The sequence below is a fragment of the Bombina bombina genome, chromosome 4 (assembly GCF_027579735.1).
Source record: "Bombina bombina isolate aBomBom1 chromosome 4, aBomBom1.pri, whole genome shotgun sequence".
Classification (NCBI taxonomy): Eukaryota; Metazoa; Chordata; class Amphibia; order Anura; family Bombinatoridae; genus Bombina; species Bombina bombina.
Genome location: NC_069502.1, coordinates 393041776 through 393059388, shown reverse-complemented (window position 1 = coordinate 393059388; position 17613 = coordinate 393041776). Strand labels below are relative to the sequence as shown.

The 17613-nt window shown below is 41.0% G+C and overlaps 1 protein-coding gene across 1 annotated transcript in view; it reads left to right on the top strand.

Moving 5' to 3' along the window:
• Nucleotides 1-17064, top strand: part of CCDC39 (coiled-coil domain containing 39) — a 151888-nt gene extending 134824 nt beyond the window's left edge. The window contains 1 exon segment of the mRNA XM_053710170.1: nt 16809-17064. Coding sequence (XP_053566145.1) covers nt 16809-16947 — 139 coding nt within the window. The 3' untranslated portion in view covers nt 16948-17064.
• Nucleotides 17065-17613: the final 549 nt, after the last annotated feature.

The following is a 17613-nucleotide window of genomic DNA, read 5'->3' as shown; positions in this document are numbered from 1 at the left end:
ATAATACACTGTCAGCGGTATTAACCAGACTACCCGAACTTAGAGTTAAGTGAGATAGCTCTGGGGTTAGACGAAATGCAGAGCACACTGACGCTTTAAGAACCATGTCGTATACTGCCTCACAATATGCTGAAGCTGAGGAGAACTTCAGTCTGTGGGTGATTTTTCTAGACTTAAATTTAAGCTTGAACACCTCCGTGTATTACTTAAAGAGGTTTTAGCTGCTCTGAATGACTGTGACACAATTGCAGTGCCAGGGAAATTGTGTAGACTGGATAAATACTATGCAGTGCCGGTGTGTACTGATGTTTTTACAATACCTAAAAGGTTTACAGAAATTATTACTAAGGAATGGCATAGACCAGATATGCCGTTCTCTTCCCCTCCTATTTTTAGAAAAATGTTTCCTATAGACGCCACCACACGGGACTTATGGCAGACGGGAGGGAGCAGTTTCTACTTTAGCAAAGCGTTCTACTATCCCTGTCGAGGACAGTTGTGCTTTTTCAGATCCAATGGATAAAAAATTAGAAGGTTACCTTAAGAAAATATTTTGTCAACAAGGTTTTATCCTACAGCCCCTTGCATGCATTGCCCCTCTCACTGCTGCTGCGGCGTTCTGGTTTGAGTCTCTGGAAGAGGCCTTACAGGTAGCGACTCCATTGGATGACATACTTGGCAAACTTAGGGCACTTAAGCTAGCCAATTCTTTTGTTTCTGATGCCATTGTTCATTTGACTAAACTAACGGCTAAGAATTCTGGTTTTGCTATACAGGCGCGCAGAGCGCTATGGCTTAAATCATGGTCAGCTGACGTGACTTACAAATCTAAGCTGCTTAACATTCCCTTCAAGGGGCAGACCTTATTCGGGCCTGGTTTGAAGGAGATTATTGCTGATATCACTGGAGGAAAAGGTCATGCCCTTCCTCAGGACAGGTCCAAATCCAGGGCCAAACAGTCTAATTTTCGTGCCTTTCGAAACTTCAAGGCAAGTGCGGCCTTTTTGCTCAGCCCAAGACGGTCTGGAGGTCAAACCAGACCTGGAACAAAGGTAAGCAGGCTAAAAAAACCTGCTGCTGCCTCTAAGACAGCATGAAGGAACGGCCCCCTATCCGGTAACGGATTTAGTGGGGGGCAGACTTCACTTTTCGCCCAGGCGTGGGCAAGAGATGTTCAGGATCCCTGGCCGTTGGAAATTATATCCCAGGGATATCTTCTGGACTTCAAAGCTTATCCCCCAAAAGGGAGATTTAACCTTTCACAATTATCTGCAAACCAGATAAAGAGAGAGGCATTCTTACACTGTGTACGAGACCTCCTAGTTATGGGAGTGATCCATCCAGTTCCAAAAGAGGAACAAGGACAGGGTTTTTTTACTCAAGTCTGTTTGTGGTTCCCAAAAAAGAGGGAACATTCAGACCAATTTTGGATCTAAAGATCTTAAACAAATTCCTCAGGGTTCCATCATTCAAGATGGAAACTATCCGTACCATCCTGCCTATGATCCAGGAGGGTCAATATATGATTACAGTGGATCTAAAGGATGCTTATCTTCAGATTCCGATACACAAAGATCATCATTGGTTTCTCAGGTTTGCCTTCCTAGACAGGCATTACCAGTTTGTAGCGCTTCCCTTTGGGTTAGCTACAGCCCCAAGAATCTTCACGAAGGTTCCTGAGGTCCCTTCTGGCGGTCCTAAGGCCGCGGGGCATAGCAGTAGCCCCTTATTTAGACGACATCCTGATACAGGCGTCAAACTTCCAAATTGCCAAGTCTCATACGGACGTAGTACTGGCATTTCTGAGGTCGCATGGGTGGAAAGTGAACGAGGAAAAGAGTTCTCTATCCCCACTCACAAGAGTTTCCTTTCTAGGGACTCTGATAGATTCTGTAGAAATGAAAATTTACCTCACGGAGTCCAGGTTATCAAAGCTTCTAAATTCCTGCCGGGTTCTTCATTCCATTCCGCACCCTTCGGTGGCTCAGTGTATGGAAGTAATCGGCTTAATGGTAACGGCAATGGACATAGTACCGTTTGCACGCTTACATCTCAAACCGCTGCAACTATGCATGCTCAGTCAGTGGAACGGGGATTACACAGATTTGTCCCCTCAACTGAATCTGGACCAAGAGACCAGGGATTCTCTGCTCTGGTGGCTATCTCGGGTCCATCTGTCCAAAGGTATGACCTTTCGCAGGCCAGATTGGACAATTGTAACAACAGATGCCAGCCTTCTAGGTTGGGGTGCAGTCTGGAACTCCCTGAAGGCTCAGGGATCGTGGACTCAGGAGGAGTCTCTCCTTCCAATAAATATTCTGGAACTAAGAGCGATATTCAATGCTCTTCAGGCTTGGCCTCAGTTAGCAACTCTGAGGTACATCAGATTACAGTCGGACAACATCACGACTGTGGCTTACATCAACCATCAAGGGGGAACAAGAAGTTCCCAAGCGATGTTAGAAGCCTCAAAGATAATTCGCTGGGCGGAGATTCACTCCGGCCACCTATCAGCTATCCATATCCCAGGTGTAGAGAACTGGGAGGCGGATTTTCTAAGTCGACAGACTTTTCATCCGGGGGAGTGGGAACTCCATCCGGAGGTGTTTGCACAAGTGATTCATCGCTGGGGCAAACCAGAACTGGATCTCATAGCGTCTCGACAGAACGCCAAGCTTCCTTGTTACGGATCCAGGTCCAGGGACCCCAGGGCGACGCTGATAGATGCTCGGGCAGCGCCCTGGTCTTTCAACCTGGCTTATGTGTTTCCACCGTTTCCTCTGCTCCCTCGACTGATTGCCAAGATCAAGCAGGAGAGAGCATCGGTGATTTTAATAGCGCCTGTGTGGCCACGCAGGACCTGGTATGCAGATCTAGTGGACATGTCATCCTTTCCACCATGGACTCTGCCTCTGAGACAGGACTTTCTACTTCAGGGTCCTTTCCACCATCCAAATCTAATTCTCTGAGACTGACTGCACGGAGATTGAATGCTTGATTTTATCAAAGCGTGGCTTCCCAGAGTCAGTCATTGATACCTTAATACAGGCAAGAAAGCCTGTCACCAGGAAAATTTACCATAAAATATGGCGTAAATATCTTTATTGGTGTGAATCCAAGGGTTACTCATGGAGTAAGGTCAGGATTCCTAGGATATTATCTTTTCTCCAAGAAGGCTTGGAAAAAGGTTTGTCAGCTAGTTCCTTAAAGGGACAGATTTCTGCTCTGTCTATTCTTTTACACAAGCGTCTGGCAGATGTTCCAGACGTTCAGGCATTTTGTCAGGCTTTAGTCAGAATCAAGCCTCTGTTTAAACCTGTTTCTCCACCATGGAGCTTAAATTTGGTTCTTAAGGTTCTTCAAGGAGTTCCTTTTGAACCTCTTCATTCCATAGATATCAAACTTTTATCTTGGAAAGTCCTTTTTTTGGTAGCTATTTCCTTATCTGCCTTACAATGTGATTCTCCTTATCTGATTTTTCATTCTGATAAGGTAGTCCTGCGTACCAAACCTGGGTTTTTACCTAAGGTGGTATCTAACAAGAATATCAATCAAGAGATTGTTGTTCCATCCTTGTGTCCTAATCCTTCTTCGAAGAAGGAACGTCTATTACATAATCTGGACGTGGTTCGTGCTTTAAAGCTTTACTTACAAGCTACTAAAGATTTTCGTCAAACATCTTCTTTGTTTGTTGTCTACTCTGGACAGAGGAGAGGCCAAAAGGCTTCGGCAACTTCTCTTTCTTTTTGGCTAAGTAGTCTAATACGCTTAGCTTTTGAGACTGCTGGCCAGCAGCCTCCTGAAAGGATTACAGCTCATTCTACTAGAGCTGTGGCTTCCACATGGGCCTTTAAAAATGAGGCTTCTGTTGAACAGATTTGCAAGGCGGCGACTTGGTCTTCGCTTCATACCTTTTCAAAATTCTATAAATTTGATACTTTTGCTTCTTCGGAGGCTATTTTTGGGAGAAAGGTTTTACAGGCAGTGGTACCTTCCGTTTAAGTACCTGCCTTGTCCCTCCCTTCATCCGTGTACTTTAGCTTTGGTATTGGTATCCCACAAGTAATGGATGATCCGTGGACTGGATACACCTTACAAGAGAAAACACAATTTATGCTTACCTGATAAATTTATTTCTCTTGTGGTGTATCCAGTCCACGGCCCGCCCTGTCATTTTAAGGCAGGTATTTTTAAATTTAAACTACAGTCACCACTGCACCCTATGGTTTCTCCTTTCTCTGCTTGTTTTCGGTCGAATGACTGGATATGGTAGGAAGGGGAGGAGCTATATAACAGCTTTGCTGTGGGTCCTCTTGCAACTTCCTGTTGGGAATGAGAATATCCCACAAGTAATGGATGATCCGTGGACTGGATACACCACAAGAGAAATAAATTTATCAGGTAAGCATAAATTGTGTTTTTTGGCCTTACTGCAAATCAACTTACGCAATTTGTGTATAGTCTTTTTTCAATGGGACTTCCATAGCGCCGGTATTACAAGTTTTTTTTTTTTTGACCAAAAAGTGAGCGGTACAGCCTATCCGATTCGTAACGCATTCTAAAGTCAGTAGTTATGAGTTTTACACTACAAAGCTGTAGCATAAAACTCATAACTAAAGTGCTAAAAAGTACACTAACACCCATAAACTACCTATTAACCCCTAAACCGAGGCCCTCCCGCATTGCAAACACTAAAATAAAATTCTTAACCCCTAATCTGCCACTCCCGACATCGCTGCCATTATAATAAACATATTAACCCTTAAAACACTGCACTCCAGCCTCGCAAAAAAGCCCACACAAAATAAAAAAAAACCTAGCCTAAACTAAACTACCAATAGCCCTTAAAGGGGCTTTTGCGGGGCATTGCCCCAAAGAATTCAGCTCTTTTACCTGAAAAAAAATACAAACAACCCCTCCAACAGTAAAACCCACCACCCACACAACTAACCCCCCAAATAAAACCCTAACTAAAAAAACCTAAGCTTCCCATTGCCCAGAAAAGGGCATTTGTATGGGCATTGCCCTTAAAAGGGCATTTAGCTCTATTGCGGTCCAAACCCTAACCTAAAAATAAAACCCACCCAATAAACCCTTAAAAAAACCTAACACTAACCCCTGAAGATCCACTTACAGTTTTGAAGAGGCGACATCCATCCTCAACGAAGCCGGGAGACGTCTTCAACGAAACGGCAAGAAGTCCTCTACAAAGCCGGGAGAAGTCTTTATCCAAGCCGGGAGAAATAGTCCTTCAGACGGGCAGAAGTCTTCATCCAGACGGCATCTTCTATCTTCATCCATCTGGTGCGGAGCGGGTCCAGCTTCAAGACATCCGGCATGGAGCATCCTCTTCCAACGAAGTCTTCTTCCAGAATGAATGTCTCTTTAAGTGACGTCATCCAAGATGGCATCCCTTAGATTCCGATTGGCTGATAGAATTCTATCAGCCAATCGAAATTAAGGTTGAAAAAATCCTATTGGCAGACCTACATAACCTTATATAGGGAAATGTAGAAACACATTCCCAAATTACCAACAGAACAACACCTCCACTAGAGGATAGCTGCGCCTTAGACGCATAAATCGGCTATCATAGTGATCCATGAGGATCCATGTCTGTTATTAACACTTTTGTGTCCTAATTAATTCATGCAGTTCAAATACAGAAATAAGGAACATGTACATTAGTTGGTACTACAAAAAGGAACCTAATGGTCCAGTATAATAACAGAGACTGGGGGGTTGTGTACAACACCTGCTTCAGAGGACACCACTATCTTACGATATAGTATTGGGTGTCATGAAGTATAAATATATGCCAGGATCTATGTACACACTCCCAAAAGCGAGTCTTGTTTATACCAAAAGTGTATTAGGTGATAATAGCAGTACCGGTATATAAAGCATTGTTAACAAGGTAGCAGCTAAAGATGCAAATGAAATGAAATTAGCAGTTCATAAATTCCCGGTAGTGAACCTGGAGCTATAGCTCTTCATATCAGTTGCAAGGATTTAGAAGTAAAGAAAGTCTCAGTAGTGATTCACATACTTAGGTATAGAATTCCATATACATTACGTATTTCACCATATGCTAGCCGAACAATGTCCGTAAGCTGGAAAAGGCAAAGTTTTTTTATCATAAATATGAACGTGACGGCTTATCTCCTCTGTAATGCCGATTTGGGATTCCAAATGCAACATATGGTTGATAAAGATATAAAAAAGTTAGAAAAGATAAAAAATGAGATGGAGGAAGCTCTTAGAGTTGTGAATAGTTTTGAAGGGGACTCAAAATTCTCTAAATTGAATGATGAAACTAAGGATACTGTTTCCAAATTACAACAAGAAATAAAACAAAGGAAATGTAGGAAGCTAGGACGTGACCAAGATGACTACAAGAAAAATCAGGTTTATACCTATTTCTTGAATAAAAATTCATATGACTCAGGTACTGACTGCTCAGATGTAGAAGGTGAAGGCAAATCAAAAAACGAGGCGGTCAGGGTACAGGTAAAAAAGAAAGGAAACGTGGAGGAAGGAAAAGGAGTCGAAACAAAAATAGGTCCCACAGAGGGGCAGATACCCAGAGAGAGGGGCAGATTCCAAAGGAGAGGAAGGGGTATGAGGAGAGGTTTAGAGATGAAAATGAGAACTCAACGAGATTACAGAGGGGACTTCTAGGGGATTCTATAACTAACAAAACTGATGAATTACAAATAGTTAATTTGTCCTCTTTTCCCCTAAATAATGCACATGTTAACCTGTTGAAAAAGGGCTTTTCTTTTTGTCCAACAAATGCCCTGGACAAATTCACAGTAATAAAGGATCTTAATCTCTTTGCACGGAAAGTAGTACTTTCCCAAGTAATGAAGAGTAAAATAAATGTGAATACAGAAAGTAACCCTGTTGTCACAAATTTAGATCAAGATGATCAAGAAACTGTGGCAGACCTGGTACATTTGTTGGACACAAACGAATTTATTGCTGAACCCCCTGTAATAAATCCACAAACTTCACAGGAAGTATTACTCCCTCCCCACCCAGTTATAACAGTTGATTCGGGCCTAAAAAGAAAATCTGAGTACATGCCCCCACTTGCCCTTGCCCCTGCGGTACAGCTATTTGTAAAAGAAGTCGAGAAAGAAATCAATAAGATTTCGTTTGATAAGATAACCCATGATAATTTAAAACATGAAGAAAGAAAAGCACTCTATGACTTAAAGGGACAGTATAGACTCATTTTCATATAACTGCATGTAATAGACACTACTATAAAGAATAGGATGCACAGATACCGATATAAAAATCCAGTATAAAACTGTTTAAAAACTTACTTAGAAGCTTTCAGTTTAGCTTTGTTGAAAAGGTAGCTGGAAAGCCCACTGCAAGTGGGAAATAAGACACTTTTCCCCCCTCCCCCTTCTTTTGCATATGAAAAGACCCTTTACACAAACAGGAGCAAGCTGGAGAAGGTATACATCAGTACTCACATAAAACTTTGGGGCTTGGTTAGGAGTCTGAAAATCTGAGCATTATTATTTAAAAATAAGCAAAACTAAACATTTTTTTTTAAAAAAAAACTTCATGGGCTATATAAATAGATCATCTACAAAACATTTATGCAAAGAAAAAATGAGTGTATACTGTCCCTTTAAAGGGACAGTATACTATAAAAAAAAATTTTCCCTTAATGTGTTTCCAATTACTTTTTTTACCAGCTGCAGAGTATAATATGCATCAGATTTGATTTTTTAAGGCTTATTTGTGTATATGAATTAGCTGATTTTGTGTTTTGAATCCACAACCTAATAAAATGGGTTGAGATTGTAGGTATAATCAGGTCTTGTTACTTTATCACATTGTGTAAATATACCTGCTTCTTTATCTTATATCTATCCATAAACCAACCACCAATACTTGGAGAGAACAATGGAAAATTAACATTTTATTACCTTATCTCTTCTATAACCCACTGGGAGTGTAATTTCTTCTACTGGCTGTGTTAATTTAGCTTGGCCTCGTGGCCAAAAACTTTCAGGATGGGTGGGGATACCACAGGCTAAATAAACTAATTCAAATGCCAATATAAGGTTAATGGAAATACTTGTAAACAATTTAATACACTCCAGCAGGTAAAGTGGATCACTGGGAACAAATTAAAGGGGAGAGAATTTTTGAGTAAACTGTCCCTTTAATGAAAAAATCGGGCATCATAATTAAGCAGGTGGACAAGGGGGGTAATTTAGTGGTTATGGACGAAACCAACTATGTGAATGAAGTTAGGAGACAATTGAAAAACAAAGATCAATATCTCATGTTACCATCTAATCCCATAGCTTCAATACAGGCTCATCTACTCCATCTCCTTGCTGATGAAAGGAAAGATGGAATAATTAACAAAAAGGAATGTGGTTATCTGTACACTTAGTTTCCCAGGGTCGCTGTGTTCTATTGCATTCCAAAACTGCATAAGAATTTAAGAGATCCCCCAGGACGTCCCATAATTTCTGGGATAGGGAGTGTAACGTAGAACCTGGGGAACTATGTGGACAGATTCCTAAAACCTTTTCTTTTGACTTTAACCTCCTATGTAAAAGACACTAGTGACCTCCTGAGAAAACTGGATGGGCTAGAGCAGTGCTTTCCAAACTGTGTGTCGGGACACACTAGTGTGTCGGCAGCAGTGTGTAGGTGTGTCCCTGCTTCAGCACTAATTTTTTAAAATTTAAATTTTTTATACATTTTTTTTTGGTTTCTGACTTTCCGTCTGCCTGCTACGCATATCACATGGTTGACACGTGATTGATACCTAGGGGGTCACAGATCATCTTAACCTATTGGCGCAGATCAGTGGGAACTGAAACTATTGCCATTGGTGGCTTTGGCGGCACATTGGCTCCTGACTGCATGTGTAGTCTCCTTAATTGGCTCATGACTGCAAGTGTAGTCAGTGAGTGGGACAGCAGTGTGTTTGCAGCATGGGCAGTAGTCAATCGGACTCACCAAGCTCTGAGGGCGGCAGCTTAAACGCTGAGCAGAAGTCAGTGGGGGTTTTTTTGCAACTAGCTCCCAGTAGTGCATTGCTGCTCCTGCTCTTGATATAGGGATAGGAAGGGGTAGCTTACAAATGCTTAATGATGAAATGCGAGTGTCTTTATCTAATATTTCACCAAATATTCAGAAATTGTGTCCATCCTATCAATCTTATACATCCTATTAAAATAGTAAGTAGCTGTTGGTGATATTAAACTTTTGTTTAATTCTTGCACATACTTACTTACTGTTACTTGTAAATACATTTTGTTATTATATAATTTATGTATGTGTCCGTATCTCTTAAAACAAGTTAGTTTAACCTCCTGTTTGCCAGTACAACTGAATTGCTGTATCGCGAAATGATGTAGGTCTAAAAAGTGTGTCACCAACATGAAAAGTTTGGAAAGCTCTGGGCTAGAGGTAGAATCGGACACTCTACTCGTATCTTTGGATGTGGAGGGCCTCTACTCATCCATTCCTCATGAAGTAGGCCTAAGAGCTGTTAGGCATTTTTTGGATAGTAGAGGCCCTATGTATAGAAAGCATACTGAGTTTGTGTTGGAACTGTTAAAATTTGTACTAACAAATAATGTATTTAGCTTCGATCAGAAGTTTTATAGACAGACTAGAGGAAAGGCGATGGGGGCAACGTGTGCTCCATCTTATGCTTGCCTTCATCTAGGTTTCTGGGAAAACTTTGTAGTTTTTGGTGACCTTCAGGAATGGATAGAAAAACATGTTTTGATCTGGCTACGCTATGTAGATTATGTCTTTCTCCTATGGAGGGGGACTGAAGGCTCTCTTAAGGAGTTTGTGAAAATTTTGAATACAAACTCTTCCAATATCCTTTTGACTTCGACGAGAGTGAGTTAACTTTCCTTGATGTCAAAATTAAAAAGGAAGGAGACAGTCTAGTGACTGAAATTTATCGTAAAGACACAGCTACTAACAACATTCTAGAAGCCTCAATCCATCATCCCAAATCCCTGATACGTGGGATACCGGTAGGACAATTCCTCCGGCTAAGGAGAAACTGTTCTAGTATGAGGAAATTTAATACATATGCGATAGAGATGTACGATAGATTTGAGAGTAGGGGCTATTCAAAAAGGAATCTAAGATATGCTGTGAATAGAGCTAGAAGAGAAAATAGGGATGACTTGCTCTATAAGAGTAAAACTAAAATTGGAGAACAGAAGGTTCGTTTTGTTACTGAATACAATTGTCACTGGGAAAGGATTCATGGAATCCTCTCTGAAAAATGGCAATTTTTACAAGTGGATACAGAAATTGGGAAAATAGTGGGTGATAAGCCCTCCCTAGTTTCTAGGCGAGCACCCAATCTCAAAGATAAACTTGTAAAAAGTCACTATGTAAAAAGTCCTAATATTAGAGATTGGCTAGAAAAACACAGAAAGGTCACAGGCAGTTTTCAATGTGGAAGCTGCGTTCTATGTAAATACATTATCCGTACTAAAACCTTTTCAACTGGCCTCTTGTCATACCCCATTAAACAGTTTATTAACTGTAAAACTGAGAACGTTATCTACCTATTATCCTGCAGCTGTCCGGTATTCTATGTAGGTAAAACTAGACGTATGTTGAAAGAAAGGGTGACCGAGCATAGGGACAATATAAAGGCAGCAAGCAAAGGAGAGATTAAAAGTGGGGTAGCCTTGCATTTTGCTACACACCATAGTTGTTTGGGAGAGGAGGGGATATTGATAATATACTCCTCAAAAAAGAAACAGAGTGGATGTACAAGCTTCAAACACTAATTCCAAAAGGCCTTAATGAAAAGTTCGAATTTGCAGCGTTCCTGTGATATTGATAATCACTGTAATATATGATTTGAGTTCCCTTAATGCGCCACGTCTTTGACCAGTTCACAGATAGTTTTTGAAACAAAACCTAAAATGTATTATTCTGGAATAACTTTTAAAGAGAACATTAAATTGCTGTAATCTTTTAAGACTTTTGAACCATTTATTAGAGTTAGATATGGAGTTCAGTTGTGTCTCCGTATATTTAGTTACTTGTATAGAAAGAGAAAATTGCTTTTAATATTAAAATGTATTTCTTTAGTTAATAATTCTTTGTTAATATGTATCTAACACACTAAACTATTGGTCCTTTTTCCTTGTTCACAAAATCTTTCACCTGTTCCGCAAAAGGGAGGCATGTTTAAAGGCAGCATTGTCTATTGGTTGAAAGCCTAAAAGCAACATTCAATTGCTTTGAATAATGCCCGGTAAAAAGACTGAGTCATCAAGCGAATAACCGTTTGCCCTGAGGAAACCCCTATGACAAAGTGTCACAAGGGGGGTGAAACGCGCATCGGCAGTGACGTGCTTGGAGTGAGATACTCTGTTGCACACTTCACAGACGGCTATACTAGTACCGAGTGTACAGCAATCAAGGAGGATCACCATTGGTTCAACCCCTGCCTTCAATGGCCGTGCCTGTTTGTAAAACGAACTGTTGGAATCCCAAATCGGCATTACGGAGGAGATAAGCCGTCACGTTCGTATTTATGATAAAAAAAACTTTGCCTTTTCCTGCTTACGGACATTGTTCGGGTAGCATATGGTGAAATACGTAATGTATATGGAATTCTATACTGAAGTATGTGAATCGCTACTGAGACTTTCTTTACTTCTAAATCCTTGCAACTGATATGAAGAGCTATAGCTCCAGGTTCACTACCGGGAATTTATGAACTGCTAATTTCATTTCATTTGCATCTTTAGCTGCTACCTTGTTAACAATGCTTTATATACCGGTACTGCTATTATCACCTAATACACTTTTGGTATAAACAAGACTCGCTTTTGGGAGTGTGTACATAGATCCTGGCATATATTTATACTTCATGACACCCAATACTTTATCGTAAGCTAGTGGTGTCCTCTGAAGCAGGTGTTGTACACAACCCCCCAGTCTCTGTTATTATACTGGACCATTAGGTTCCTTTTTGTAGTACCAACTAATGTACATGTTCCTTATTTCTGTATTTGAACTGCATGCATTAATTAGGACACAAAAGTGTTAATAACAGACATGGATCCTCATGGATCACTATGATAGCCGATTTATGCGTCTAAGGCGCAGCTATCCTCTAGTGGAGGTGTTGTTCTGTTGGTAATTTGGGAATGTGTTTCTACATTTCCCTATATAAGGTTATGTAGGTCTGCAATGAGGTTTTACTCTTGAGCATTTTTTGGTTCAATTGTCTTTCTATGAATTGAATTATAAGTTCCCTGTCTGTTGAGTGGACGTATGATCTTGAAATCACTGTGGTATCTAACTAAATTAAATTAATCTCTTGACCATTTAAATAAAAATTAAATAAATGCTGTGCTGAAATCCCTGTCTTGCATGTAGTTACTCTTTTTAAGTTTCTACTTTATCTCTCTAGACTTGACGCTTATGTAATTTTTAAGGGTCTGCACAACGTTCCTTCATATAAGGTTAAAAGACCCGAGTTAAACTTTTTACTTGGGTCTGTTTATGGGTGCAATATAAGAGGCTGGTTTCCCTGCTTACTTTTATAAAGCTATAAATATCCCTCCCACTTCTCATAATCCCAGTCATTCTTTGCCTTTATACGTCATGGAGGTGTGCAAAGATGGTGTCTGAAGAAAATTAAGTTAGTCCTTTAATGGGTAGTTTCCCTGCAAGCAAGGATTGGGGTAATGCTGTGTCTACGTAATGCTCTTGAGTAAGAGTTGTGGTGGCTGTTAGCTGTTGGAGGTCGGCAGGGTAGTCCGGTTGGTTACTCTGCTTTTCCTCTTTCTCCAGGTCCCTGTCAGAAGTTGTCTGGATCTGTCAGACCTTGGATGCTGTACCTGCCCTACAGCTGGAACTCCAGAGATAAGTGATTTTCCCTTCTAGGTGAGAAGGCTCAGCACTTTGGTGTTTTTTCCCCTCTATTTAACATATGGTCTCTGGGGGCTATTATTAAAATAATCTCTTCAACGTTGGGATTAAAGTTTGGGCAGTTTTTACAGGGCACTGCGTGTGTTAGCTCTTATATATATCTCTCTGAGGAAAATAGGGACAAAGTTAAGCTTTTTTCCTTTATTGGCAATTTGGCACCGGAGCTCCAGCAATGTGAGAGGTATTTATGTTGCGTTTTAAGCACAGTAAAACAGACAGTTCTTACTAGGGGAGACTGGGATTGAAAGTTAATTTTTACTATCCTTTTTTGTCACTATAGTAAAAGGTTTTCAGTCTCTTCCCTTCTCATAATAGGGCTATGTAATAACCACTAAAGGTCCTAAAAAAGAGAGCCGTTATTTGAGTGCAGTTAGCCCTGGAGGTGTCTAAGTGTGGTAGTTTCTATTTTCAACAGCCACATAGAGTCCATGCCAGAAGTTACTAATCTAGATACGCTATTGCAATGGTGTAACAGATCCCATCCTTTTGCACGTTAGGGGATGTGTTGGGGACACTGTGCCATGTAAGTCTAACACCCAAGGGTTATCTTTCTATTTGGGAAGCTTATACAATTGTTTCATGAGCCTTTAATCGATCAGTGCCGTACTGAAGCAGGTTATCCTACTTTGCGGTCCGCTCTGACAGACCTACAGATAGACTGGTTGATTAATCTATACATGCTGTGCATATTATATATATATATATATATATATATATATATTGCAATATAACAGTGTAACTGATGTTACTGCCCTATCTGTATTGGATGAGACTGGCGGTGGTGGAGTTAATGTTTCCTGCCATAGGTCTGTTTGGCGCAAACTCGTCATCTCAGTTGTGGCTCTTGGAGCGTGCTATCCCTATATGCTGTATATCGCTTTTCGCCTGTATAGGGGACCTCTCAGACCTCTCAGACCTCTCTCAGAGGATTGTCCTGGACAACCGGACGAGAGACTCTTTCCTGGTGTCCCAAGACACATGCTTCTTGAGACCATCCTGGGAGATTGTTACTACAGATGCCAGCCTTCAGGCTGGGGAACAGTTTGGGGTCCATTAGGAGCTCAAGGAATCTGGACTCAGGCGGAGTCTGTCATTCCAATAAATATTTTAGAGTTGAGAGCAATATTCAATGCCCTGATAGCCTGGCCCCAACTGAGTTTTGTCCGGGTTATCTGATTTCAATCGGACACATCACCTCGGTGGCTTATCTCAACCATCAGGGAGGAACATAGAGTTCCTTAGCAATGAAGGAGGTGACTCGCATCCTTCAGTGGGCGGAGTCTCAACAGCCACATTTTTGTCCCAGGTGGGGACAACTGGAAGGCGGATTATCTGAGAAGACAGACGTTTCTCCCAGGGGGAGAGGACTCTTCATCCGGAGGTATTCTCAAGGATAACCTTTAGGTGGGGGGTTCTGGAGTTGGTCCTGATGGCATCTCGTCTAAACTCTAAGCTTCCCAGATACGGATCCAGGCTAAGAGATCCGCAAGCAGTTCTGGTGGACGCTCTAGTGGTTCCATGGGATTTCGGTTTGATTTACCTTTTTCCTCTGTTTGCTCTCCTTCCTCGGGGGATAGCCCGTATCAGGAGCAGGTTTCGGTGATTCTCATTGCTCCAGCTTTACTTTGCAGCATTTGGTTTGTGGACCTGGTGATGATGTCATCCTCTCCTCTGTGGAAATAACCGCTGAGGAAGGATCTTTTTCTCCAGGGTCCTTTTCTACATCCAAATTTCGATCTCTGCATGGAAATTGAACGCCTAGTTTTGTCTAAACAAGGTTTTTCTGAATAGGTTATTGTCTCCTTGATCCAGGCTCGTAAGCCGTTTTCTCTCAAATTTTACCTTAAGGTTTGGCGCACATACATTTGCTGGTGCGATTCTCGGGGGTTTCCTTGGCGTAAAGTGAGAGTACCCCGTATTTTGTCATTTCTCCAGGAGGGTCTGTAGAAGGGTTTGTCGGTCAGTACTCTGTAAGGTCAGATTTGTGCCATTTCATGTTCACATAACTCGTTTGGCTGATTTACCAGATTCTCGGCCCTTTGTTTAGGCCCTGGTCAGAATCAGGCCTGTGTTGAAACCTGTTGTTCAACCCTGGAGTTTTAATCTTCTTCTTTGGGTTTTGCAGTAGGCTCCATTTAAGTTGTTTCTGCTAGCTTTTCTTCTGCTCGTAGACTCTCAGAACTTTCGGCTCTACAGTGTGGTTCCCCTTATTATTATTTTTTTCCATGTGGATAAGGCGGTCCTTTGTTCCAGATTGGGATTTCTTCTTACGGTGGTTTCGGATCGCAATATCATTCAGGAAATTGTCATTCCTTCTTTGTGTCCTAATCCTTCTTCTCTGGAAGATCGTCTGTTTCTCAACCTGGATGTTGTATCTGCTCTAAAATTCTATCTCTAGGCTACTACGGATTTCCGTTAATCTTTTTGTGCTATTTGCAAATGTAAGGTCTAGAAGGCCACGTCCACTTCTCTTTCCTTTTGGTTTAGGAGTGTCTTTTGGTTGGCCAAGCTGGACAACAACCTTCTGAGAGGATTACGGCTCATTCAACCTGGGCTATTTCTTCTTCCTGAGCCTTTAAAAAACGAGGCTTCTGTGGAGCAAATTTGCTAGATGACCACTTGATCCACATTACAAACATTTTCTAAATCTTAATGTTTTCACCTCAGCTAAGGTTTCTTTTGGGAGAGGTTTCTTAAAGCGATGGTGTCTTCAATTTAGGTACGCCTGTCTTGTTTCTCCCTCCCTTTCCATTCTGTGTCCTTTAGCTTGGGTATTGGTTCCCACTAGTAATTAGAATGGATTTGTGGACTCTCCATGCCATTGTAAAGAAAACAAAATTTATGCTTACCTGATAAATTATTTTCTTTCCTGGCATGGAGAGTTCACGACCCACCCTTGTTTAAATTCAAGACGGCTTATTATCTTCAGGTACCTCTATACCCGGGTGTTCCTCTTCTTTTTCCGTATTCCCTTGGCTGAATGACTGGGGATTATGGGAAGTGGGAGGAATACTTATAGATTTGCTGGGGTGTTCTTTGCCTCCTCCGGGTGGCCAGGAGTTGAATTCCCACTAGTTATCTCTCTATGCCAGGAAAGAAAAGAATTTATCAGGTAAGCATAAATTTTGTTATCTAGTAAATTATGCAACTATCATTGTGTAACTAGTTTCTTACATGTTTTGTCACATCTTTTACCTTTATTTACGCTGTCCTGAAGAGTACGTAGTATATAGTTGCTATTGGTAGTTGAGTGTGATTGCTTCATGAAAAGTACTAGCATAAGGATAGTCATTTCAAAGGAAATTACATTTCAAAACTGCTGCATATTACATAGCTGATTGGTTGGCACATATGCAATATGATAAAATTAATCTTTAAAATATGCTTCAATGGTACCTTCCATGTTAAGAAAATTTGCATTGGATATTTATATCCACCTGGAGAATGCATTTAAAGGCTTAAAGGGACACTAAGGTGAAAAATAAAATTTTCTGATTCAGATAGAGCCTGCAGTTTTAAAAGAATTTGCAATTTACTTCCATAAAAAAAAATTGCATAGACTTTTTATATGCACATTTTCTGAGGCATCAGCTACTACTGAGCATGTGCATAGGTTCACAGAGTATACGTATAGCAGTCTATAATTTGCTGATGACTGTCACATGATAGAGGGGACTTAAAAATGGGGAAAATACATTTGTCAGAAAAAAACGCTTCTGCTTATTTGAAATTCAGAGTATGTGCTATTTGCATTTTTTTTTCATTGTGCACTTGTTAATTATGCAATTCTACTGTATTTAGTGGTCCTTTAACATATTTTCTATGATTTTCAGATCAAGTTCTTCTAGAACTTCAGCCAGCTCTGGACCATCTCCGCGGATTAAAGTGGTTGAACTTGGTTTGCCTACCTCCTCAAGATCATCAAGTGCATCATCATCTCGCAGTGCAAGGACTCTGAAGAGTCCAAAATAATGCAAAGGATTTGTTAAATGACAATATTGAATCATCAACATTATTACACTTAAGCATAAATTCAACTCTGTCTGAATTACTTATTTAAAAATAAAATAAAATTCAAAACGGAATAAACATCTTGTGTGATATGACCTGTTTGTTTATTTTTTCAGCACTCACACAGTTTTCATATGTAGAAACAAAATGTCATCATGTATGTGTGTATATGAATACTTACAGACAGCTGTACAGTTTCCAGCAACTCAGGCAGTTAACCCCCGACCGGCCTGGGTGACAAGCCAATAGGGAAAATTATCAACACAACACACAGGAAACCTGGCACTCTCTAGCAAGCACACAGTAATATTTAAAAGCAAAAATTAGGAGGCGGGGCGTGACCGCTCGTGGAGACAGTCGCATGAGCGGGTAGCTCCGTAGCCTTTTTCAGTTTTCGGGCCCATAACTTTCAATCAGACAGGTGCATCGCACATTTTACCCTCAAGAACCTTCACGCCAGGAGTGGGGACAAAGATCAACTACCCCATGTAGCCGATTGCCGAAATATTGACAAGTAGCCGCATATCCAGAAGTCCCGGTCGCCATCTTGAAAATCGGCCCTGCTTCTTTTACAGCGTCTGTGACCAGCAGCATAAGCAACCCTGACAGGCACCGCTACAACAACGC